Source organism: Hyperoodon ampullatus, assembly GCF_949752795.1.
Source record: "Hyperoodon ampullatus genome assembly, chromosome: 14".
Lineage (NCBI taxonomy): Eukaryota > Metazoa > Chordata > Mammalia > Artiodactyla > Ziphiidae > Hyperoodon > Hyperoodon ampullatus.
In genome coordinates, this window is record NC_136927.1 from 50018809 (window position 1) to 50029796 (window position 10988).

General features: G+C 41.1%; 1 protein-coding gene across 1 annotated transcript in view; it reads right to left on the bottom strand.

Annotated features, from left to right (window-relative positions):
* The window catches only part of GTF2I (general transcription factor IIi), a gene marked incomplete at its 5' end in the record, with an annotated part of 77056 nt that extends 74356 nt beyond the window's left edge, over positions 1-2700 (bottom strand). Inside the window, one exon of the mRNA XM_079719292.1 lies at positions 2602-2700. Coding sequence (XP_079575418.1) covers positions 2602-2700 — 99 coding nt within the window. The remainder of the gene's footprint in view (positions 1-2601) is intronic.
* Between the last annotated feature and the right edge of the window lie 8288 nt (positions 2701-10988).

The following is a 10988-nucleotide window of genomic DNA, read 5'->3' on the forward strand; positions in this document are numbered from 1 at the left end:
TGCGGTGAGCGGGGGCTACTCTTCATTGCGGTGCATGGGCTTCTCATTGCGGTGGCTTCTCTTGTTGCGGAGCACTGGATCTAGGCGCACAGGCTTCAGCTGTTGTGGCTCGTCGGCTCTAGAGTGCAGGCTCAGTAGTTGTGGCTCACAGGCTCTAGAGCACAGGCTTAGTGGTTGTGGCGCATGAGCTTAGTTGCTCCGCGGCATGTGGGATGTTCCCAGACCAGGGCTCGAACCCGTGTCCCCTGCATTGGAAGGCAGATTCTTAACCACTGCGCCACCAGGGAAGCCCCCTCCATTTGTTTTTGATTTGTACAATTATCACCCTCTAATTTCTTAACTGGAAATTACTTGAATAATATCGCTTAAAAACAGTATCTCAAATAAATAATTTTATACCTACTGTCACAATCAGAAATCTTTTGAACTGTAATAAAGCCACAGTGGAGAACTTGTGACCGAGGTGAGCCGACAATTGTTCCCAACATGGCGAACAATGCTGTACTGTAATTTTGTTATATGACATTTCTATGATATGTTATATGGTACATATCTATGAGATGTACCATGGCTGCTCACCTGTAAGGAACTATTATTTACTTACCTTGTGATAAATGAGGGTGCATTCTTGCTGCACTAACCACACTCTTAGCTAGACGACCCTGTCTCCAAAGGCAGTATTTACGGAACAGTAAAGCAAGATTCATGTACTGTCTAAGGATTAGATCAAAGAAATCCATGGGCCAAAGGAGGAAGGATGAAGCCGACCCAGACACCTGTAAATTATACTTCACAGTATACAACTGGGAACAGGAGGAGAGATCCTCTTACTTCTGCCAAAGATGAGAAAACTATATAGACATTCTAAGGAAGGGAATTGGTCCTATGTGACCCTATTTCATCCTACACAGAGAGCAGTATTAAAGAAAATTGTTTAATATCAACAGGATTTAATCTCTAAATTATTTAACGTTACAGCCACAAATTTTGGCTAACTTTATGACCAAAAGCAAGAAGTAAGTGACAGAAAGTTATAGTAGGAAAAAAAAAAAAACAAAAAGAAAGTAATAGTAGGGACTTCCCTGGTGGTCCAGTGGTTAAGACTCCATGCTCCCAACGCAGGGGGCCTGGGTTCGATCCTTGGTCAGGGAACTAGATCCCACATGCCACAACTAAGAGCCCACATGATGAAACTAAGACTTGGTGCAGGGCTTCCCTGGTGGCGCAGTGGTTTAGAGTCCGCCTGCCGATGCAGGGGACACGGGTTCGTGCCCCGGTCTGGGAGGATCCCACATGCCACGGAGCGGCTGGGCCCGTGAGCCATGGCCGCTGAGCCTGCGCGTCCGGAGCCTGTGCTCTGCAGGGGGAGGGGCCACAGCAGTGAGAGGCCCTCGTACCGCAAAAAAAAAAAAAAAAAAAAAAAGACTTGGTGCAGCCAAATAAATAAATACTTAAAAAAAAAAAAAAGTAATAGTATACATAGCCACTAACCATTCTAAAATTTCTTTCTTTAAGGAGATAATTTTTTAATTTATTTTATTTATTTTTATTTTTTTGCAGTACGCGGGCCTCTCACTGTTGTGGCCTCTCCCGTTGCGGAGCACAGGCTCCGGACACGCAGGCTCAGCGGCCATGGCTCACGGGCCCAGCCGCTCCGCGGCATGTGGGATCCTCCCGGACGGGGGCACAAACCTGTGTCCCCTGCAACGGCAGGCGGGCTCTCAACCACTGCGCCACCAGGGAAGCCCAAGGAGATAATTTTTTTAAATTCTTATATAGCAGAAAGAAGAAAAACAATGTCCTAACGGAAAAACAAAAAAGATTCCACGAACTATGTCATATTGAGAACTGTGAGGTTAAATGCTATATAATACTAGTCAATGCTTAAGACAGGAAATACACAGCATCCTCCTGCTTAGAATATATAATTTCACTGTGTCAGAAAATACTTAAGTCTGATGTTTCTTAAATCTATGAGTTCAAATACATATTCAGAAAAACATGATAAGCCAACAGAATTACTACCATGATAGTAATATAAAAGTACAGCAAAAGAATACTACTCAATATTTTGCAATTATGTGTACAAGTTTTTTTTTAAAATAAAGAGTTAACACACTACTTATTGGGTAGGAGGTCACAGAACTCAGACAATTGTGAAGCATAGCACAATAAAATAAAGAATAGATGTAAAATAGTGAATATGCTCTTATGGCCCAAAATTGTGGTAATGTTCTTTACACAGATACAATAAGACACCAGCACCACACTATAATATACAAACTCATTCTGAGTAACTTCAAATATTACACTTAAATTCAAAGTTAATGCTTACAAAACAAGGGATTGCCTAAGATACTGGGAGGTAAAAAATTGAAATTAAATGTAAAAAATTACGCATTCAGATAAGTTAAAAACATTCTGAAACATGCAATAAAATTTGAAAGGCTTAAATCCATAACTATTACTCAAGCAAAAACAATATGTATTTATTAAAAATAATAGACACAGTGTATGTTTTCCAAAAACAAATCAATCTCATTCACAAGCCCAATCTTATCCAACTATGGAAGACTTTATAGAACTGCAAAGCCATCTCACCATGGACTCAAGAGCAGACATAAGGAATGTCACCACCATCCTGCTCTCCGAGGACTCCTCATCTTCGACGGGCAGGGTAGACATTGCTACTTGGGCCATGATCCCTAGAAAAGAGAAGTGTTAGGAAAGTGAGTGGTAGAAATTCAGTGTCTTGCTCAACATATGTTTAGAGCTGTAAGGGTCCTCCGTAAATTGCCTAATTTACAGTTTTCCTGCTTAAGAGAAAAAATAAGACTTAAAAACCAAGTAATCTATCAATATTTGTCCCAAACTCCTATTATCCTATAAGATAAGAGAATCTAACCCTCAACTTTCCATCCAGTTTTAGCTCCATAAAACTAGGTCAGGGCTTCCCTGGTGGCGCAGTGGTTGAGAGTCCGCCTGCTGATGCAGGGGACATGGGTTTGTGCCCCGTCTGGGAAGATCCCACATGCCGCAGAGCGGCTGGGCCCGTGAGCCATGGCCGCTGAGCCTGCGCGTCCGGAGCCTGTGCTCCGCAACGGAAGAGGCCACAGCAGTGAGAGGCCCGCGTACCACAAAAAAAAAAAAAAAAAAAAAGGAATGAAGTTCTGATACATACTACAATATAGATGAACCTTAAAAAATATTATTCTAGGGCTTCCCTGGTGGCGCAGTGGTGGAGAGTCTGCCTGCCGATGCAGGGGACATGGGTTCGTGCCCCGGTCCGGGAAGATCCCACATGCCGCGGAGCGGCTGGGCCCGTGAGCCATGGCCGCTGAGCCTGCGCCATAGTCGCTGAGCATGCGCGTCCGGAGCCTGTGCTCCGCAACGGGGGAGGCCGCAACAGTGAGAGGCCCGCATAAAAAAAAATATATATATATATATATATATATTATTCTAAGTGAGATAATCCAGACACAAATGGATAAATGTAGTGTGATCCACTCACATGAGATTAGCTATAATAATCAAATTCACAGAGACAGAAAGTAGAATGATGGTTGCCAGGGTCTAGGAGGAGGGAGCAATGACAATTTATTATTTAACGCATACAGAGTTTTAGTTTGGGATGACAAAAACGTTCTGGAGATAGACAGTGATGATGGTCACACAACAATGTGAATGTCAAAAGAGACATGTACCACAATGTTCACTGCAGCACGATTTATGGTGGCCAGGACATGGAAACAACCTAAACGTCCACTGACAGATGAATGGATAAAGAAGATGCGGCATATATATATATACAATGGAATATTACTCAGATATAAAAAGAAACAAAATCGAGTTACTTGTAGTGAGGTGGATGGACCAAGAGTCTGTCATACAGAGTGAAGGCAGAAAGAGAAAAACAAATACCGTATGCTAACGCATATATATGGAGTCTAAAAAAATGGTACTGATGAACCTAGTGGCAGGGCAGGAATAAAGACACAGACATAGAGAATGGACTTGAGGACAAGGGATGGGGGGGAAGCTGGGGTGAAATGAGAGTAGCATTGATGTATATACACTATCAAATGTAAAACAGCTAGCTAGTGGGAAGCAGCAGCATAGCACAGGGAGATCTGCTCGGTGCTTTTCGATGACCTAGAGGGGTGGGGACAGGGAGTGTGGGAGGGAGGCTCAAGAGGGAGGGGATATGGGGATATATGTATGCATATGGCTGATTCACTTTGTTGTACAACAGAAACTAACACTGCATTGTGAAGCAATTATACTCCAATAAAGATGTATAAAAAAAATTTTTAATAGAAAAAAAAACCCACAATGAATCTACTCAATGCCAGGGGAACTGTACATTTTTAAATGGTTAAAATGGTAAATTTTATGTCATATATATTTCATCAAAATTTAAAAATTAAAAGGCAAAAATACATCCCATAAAGACATTCTAAGAAGCCAAAACCTAAGGCAAAATTTTTTTTTTTCGCGGTACGCGGGCCTCTCACTGTTGTGGCCTCTCCCATTGCGGAGCACAGGCTCCGGACGCGCAGGCTCAGCGGCCATGGTTCACGGGCCCAGCCACTCCACGGCATGTGGGATCCTCCCGGACCGGGGTACGAACCCGTGTCCCCTGCATCGGCAGGCGGACTCTCAACCACTGCGCCACCAGGGAAGCCCTAAAGCAAATTTTTTAAAATTCTAATACTAAAATAACTCTTTCTATAAATAGCATGCAAATTAGATGCCTATTAAAAAGTACCCCTTTTCAATTTGGTTAATTCTAGGTTTTAGCAGGAGACCAAATAATCAAATGAAACTAATATGAAAGGATGACTAAAAAATTAATGACTGGAAGCATAAAGATAAATTCTAAAAATAAATCTGTGTATATAAGTTAATTTACTAAAGACACCTGGGTGTTCCTTAACTGAAGGCCGAACATTAGAGAACACGCTGAGCTGTTACCATGAAAAATCGTTTTGGCTAAAAATGTATGTAAATCTTTTCCTTATTATTAAAGATCATCAGGGAAGGGAGGAGGGGCAAGATATGGCTAAGGGATTATAAGGTACCAACTACTATATTAAATAAATAAGCTACAGCGCAGGAGAATATTGTCAATATTTTACAATAACTTTAAATGGAGTACAAGCTATAAAAATATTGAATCACTATGTTGTACACCTGAAATTAATATAGTATTGTAAATCAACTAAATTTCAATTAAAAAAAAAAGAGGATGATTTCCCTATTATTAAAAACTGTGGGGCTTCCCTGGTGGTGCAGTGGTTGAGAATCTGCCTGCTAATAAATGCAGGGGACACGTGTTCAAGCCCTGGTCTGGGAGGATCCCACATGCCACGGAGCAACTGGGCCCGTGAGCCACAACTACTGAGCCTGCGCGTCTGGAGCCTGTGCTCCGCAATAAGAGAGGCCGCGATAGTGAGAGGCCCGTGCACCGCGATGAAGAGTGGCCCCTGCTTCCCGCAACTAGAGAAAGCCCTCGCGCAGAAACGAAGACCCAACACAGCCATAAATAAATAAACAGACAGACAGAAAGATAAATAAATAAATAAATGGAACTGTGATCTAGCTCCACCATGTGTTAGCATTTGAATTAACTGCTAGGCTAGATTTGGGCATCAAAAACTAATGAAGTACACATACTTACGAAATAAAATTTTATAATAAAAAAATTGACACATCCCCATAGCTGTTAACAAAAAGAATTTTGTTTCCCAAAACAGAAAAGGCAATATCAAGCAAGAGAATGGTTAGATGATAGAAATTATTTTCCATAACAGCCTAGGTCCTATTCTTTTCTCTTGGATAAGTAAGTTTTAAGTAAACATATAGTAAAATGTGGCTCAGTCAAAATGGACAACAAGGCATATTATTTTTCCATAATAACCTTCACTTAGAATATACTATCATTATTTCTGAAAGTTCATAATATATCTTTTTTTTTCATAATATATCTTAATAGTCTCACTTTTCCTTTAATTCTCCAGCAGGAGAAAAAGATGTGTTCTCATTTTACAAAGGCAATGATTTGTCAAGGTCATATAGCCACTATCAGAGGCAGAACATAACACTAGGACAACTTTCTGCCTACTGCTATTTCCACTTCTCACCCTCAATTGCCAGAGATCTGCTATGATGTCAATCACATTCAGTGTGTGATAAGAAATGGCAGGGACCCCATACCAACAGCCTGTGGGGATGCCACAGGCGATGAGAAATCCTATTCCATAACCAGAACTTTTCAACAGCATCTTAGTACATTTTGATGGTAAGAACCCTGGAGGTGATCAAGTCCAGTCAGGTTTGATGGGGAAGGATGCATTTTGTTTCGGGCTTTCTGCTCTCTAGAAATGGCTGTATCTGGATTACAAAAGAAATACACTGAACTGTTCTTTGCCTGTCCCAAGAGGTCATTTCCCTGGATAGTCCTTAGTCAACACTGTTCATGGAACATTCCCTGCACCCTTAACCCAATGACTGCATCCTCTCCTGTTCCCTTTGCCAGAAAGAAACTGCCATCACACAGTGGCATTAACAATGAACACCAGAGGACACACGAGGTCAGGCTGGTGACGCAAGCTTACAGACCATGAGGCATGATGGGCTGGTCCTCACAGAAGCAGGAGCCAGGAAAGCCAGGTTGTGGGTTCCCCAGACCACCAACCTGCTCTGGGACTCCAGTGGGCAACGGCCCTCAGGATCCTCCTCTATGAACGGAGACTCTAAATCAATCACTTACCATGAAGGTTCCTTTCACCTCTGACCCTATAAAATGACTCAATTTAAAATAAGAGCAAGATAAACAAAAAAGAAATAAACACTTAAATATACCTATCATGTTTTGTTAGTCATCTTTTTAATATTTACAACCACCCTGTGAGGGAGAAAGAGTAAGAGAAGAAAAGCAAAATGGAAGTATCCAGGGAGCCTAGAAAAAAAGACTTGTGAAGGAGATAGCATCTCATAAGCCACTAGGGCAGGAACCATGAACTCTTTTTCTGATTTAATTTAAACAGGGTGTGTGTGTGTGTGTGTGTGTGTGTGTGTGTGCATGCGTGTCACTAGAAATGAACAACAAATATCACCAGGGTGTGTGTGTGTGTGTCACTTGAAATGAACAACAAATATCACCAGGATATGATCTGTTGTATCTATCCTGTCAAAACTCAGAAGTCTCCCAATTAAAAAGACCATGGGGGGACTTCCCTGGTGATCCACTGGTAAAGAATTAGCCTTCCAGTGCAGGGATCGCGGGTTTGATCCCTCGTTGAAGAACTAAGATCCCACACGCTGTGGGGCAACTAAGCCCACGTGCCACAATTACTGAGCTCACGGGCCTCAACTAGAGCCCGTGTGCCACAACGGAGAGACCACATGCGCCTCAACGAAAGATCCCACCTGCCTCAATGAAAATCCCACGTGCCACAACTGAGACCCGATGCAGCGATAGATAGGTAGGTAGGTAGAAAGAAAAAAAAGAAAGAAAAGAAGGAAAAGAAAGAAAAGAGAAGAGAAGAGAAAAGAAAAGATAGACAGATCATGGGGAACTCCCTGGCAGTCCAGTGGTTAGGACGCCACGCTTTCACTGCCCAGAGTCCGGGTTCAATCCCTGGTCAGGGAACTAAGATCCCGCACGCCACGCAGCATGGCCAAAAAAATAAAATTAAATTAAATAAAAATAAAGTGACCATGAAACAAAAATTTAAAGTACCTAAAATGGGACAGTTAGTTCTTTAGAGCAAAAAGGAAAATGACCAAAATGATCATGTCCTCCATAAAACAGTAAATATAAAAATGGTAGATCCCTTTTAATCTTTTTAAACACAGAAAAACTGAACTGAGACAATTCAGAAGGTGAGCCCAGGGACTTCCCTGGCGGTCCAGTGGGTAAGACTCCGCACTCCCAATGCAGGGAGCCCGGGTTCGATCCCTGTTCGGGGAACTAGATCCCGCATGCATGCCTCAACTAAGAGTCTGCATGCCACAACTAAGAGTCCGCATGCCACAGTTAAAAAAAAAAAAGACCCCACATGCTGCAACAAAGATCCTGCGTGCCCCAACAAAGATCCTGCATGCCGCAACTAAGATCTACTGCAACCAAAAAAAATAAAAATGAACAAATAAATAAATATTAAAAAAAAACATACACACGCATTACAGGAAACTAACTTAAAAAAAAAAAAAGATGAGCCCAATGTTAGACAAGAAAATGACTTCTGGGATTTGTACCACAATGTATTTATTCCCCATTGTCTTATCTCTGATGCTGTCTTGGTAAAGGAGAGGTGGTGTGGAGAGAAATGGTGATCTCTCTTTGTAAGGAAGGAGGCAGTAATCCAAGGCAGAAAATCAGCAGTCAAGGAAACAACTGGAAGGTATCCCTCTAGAGATGTGCTATCCAATATGGTAGCCAATAACCACAGGTAGTTATTTAAATTTAATCGAGATTAAGTAAAATTAAAAATTCAGTTCCTCAGTAGTTTTAGCCACAGTTCAAGTGTTTAGCAGCCACATGTAGTTAGTGACTTTTGTAGCGAAGAACCACAATATAGAACTTTTCCGTTATCACAAAAACTATACTGCTATAGAAATTAAACTATGTTAAGTAAACTTTTAAATTCTCATGACCTCTTGAGCCACCACAGTAGTAGCAATAGCAAAAGAATGAACTAATCAATGGAAAAGAAACTTAAGGGAACATGAGGCAGGATACAAAGGCCAATCCCAACTCTGTATGAGCATTCTTCACTGCCAATCTCCAAGGACTCTTTTTTTTAATTAATTTATTTATTTGGCTGCGTTGGGTCTTCGTTGTTGTGCGCGGGCTTTCTCTAGTTACTGCGAGCGGGGGCTACTCTTCATTGCTGTGTGCAGCCTTCTCATTGCAGTGGCTTCTCTTGTTGCGGAGGAGCACGGACTCTAGGCACGCGGGCTTCAGTAGTTGTGGCACGCGGGCTCCAGAGCACAGGCTCAGTAGTGTGGCACACGGGCCCAGCTGCTCCGCGGCATGTAGGATCCAACCGGACCACATGGGCTCGAACCCGTGTCCCCTACACTGGCAGGCAGATTCCTAACCACTGCACCACCAGGGAAGTCCCAATCTCCAAGGGTTATTGCTACAAGAGTATCCCCATAGAACAGAGTACCAATGTAGCCTGCCTGAGAAAAAGAACACAGAAAAGGAACAGAGAAGTACAGTTTTATGATATAGTAAAGTTAAAATGCATACACAAGCCATCTGGGACGCAGATTCTCAGAATAATTAGTAAAATTACAAAGAGCCTAACCCACTATGAGTACAGTGACCTTGCCTTAATGATCAACTAGAATCATCTACCTGTCATGTTACATATTCTTACAGAACAAGTTATTTAAATAGCTGCATAATAGCCCATCGAAATGGAATCATACAATTTCTCCCAACATCTTCATAAAATTGGCTTTTGCCTTTTTATTTCTGTATTTTAAAAATTTAATACTGAAATATAGCACGAAAATCTTTATACCTCTTAATACATAATGCTAAAATTTTTCCATTGCTACCAGAAATGTTTAAAAACACTAAATTCATCAGTCTCACCAACATATTGGAGAACTATGACCTAATCACTATGAATACCTCATTATTACTAAAACAGCTGAATTTCTTTGCTTACTAAAGAAACACTTTCCATAGTTTTATCATCTCTATTTCTTCCTGAGTGACTCATCTGCTTAGGGTCCTATGCCCATTACTAAACTGACCTCTGATGATGACTACACATTGCATAACCTGTCAGAATTCTGATAATTATTATGTGGATATAGTTCCTTTATTATTCAGCTTTTGTGTATATGTATTTTAATTCTGTATTCTTAATGCAATATTATTTATTTCGAACAATTTAACTTTCATTTTGATTTAACCACATACATATTTATGAAATTCTTTGCTCATTCTTTCTTGCATCTCAGATTTTCCTTCTGCCTAAAGTTAATCCTTTACAGTTTCTTTCTCATGGCAAACTTATTGTTTGCTAAAAATTCTTTATTCTTTTTTTTTTTTTTTTTTTTTTTTTTTTTTTACTGTATGCGGGCCTCTCACTGTTGTGGCCTCTCCCGTTGCGGAGCACAGGCTCCAGACGCGCAGGCTCAGCGGCCATGGCTCACGGGCCCAGCCACTCCGCGGCACATGGGATCCTCCCGGACCGGGGCACGAACCCGTGTCCCCCGCATCGGCAGGCGGACTCTCAACCACTGTGCCACCAGGGAAGCCCAAAAATTCTTTATTCTTGAAAGATACTTTCAACTAGGATGAGAATCTGGGTTGACAAATACTTCCTGTCAGCACACTGAGGTTATTTCATTATCTTTTGGCTTCATTATATTTTGGCTTCCATTGTTGCTATTCAGAAGTCATCTAGAATCTCTTCTAAAGGTAATCCCAATCCTCACCCCTGCTGTTTTTGAGATGTTTTCTTTGTCTTTGGTTTCTACAGTTTCACTCTGTATAGTGTGTGTGTAGTGTAGATTTCCTTTTATTCAGTACATTTATCATTCACTGGGCTAAGGATTGTCATCTTTCAGTAGTGGCAAATTCTCAGCTATTATCTCTTCAGGTATTGTCTCTGTCCCATTGCCTATCTCCTATCCTACACAGAGTCGCAGACTAAATGTCTGCTAATCCTTAAATCTCTTACCCTCTTCTGAATTTTTCTCATTTTTCCTCCCTGACTTATCTTTCTTCTGACTTATCTTCCATTTCACTAATTCCTTCTTCACTTATACTTATTCTGTTGTTAAAACCACCCATCAGGTTTTTTATTTTGTTTATAATTTTCATTTATACAATTTCTATTTGTTGCCATGTCACATTTAAAGTTTCCTACTCCCTAAAGATTTTCAAGCTCGACATATTTCTTTAAACATAGTACGGGTAGTTGTTTTACAGTCTATGATAATTCAAAAATCTAAAG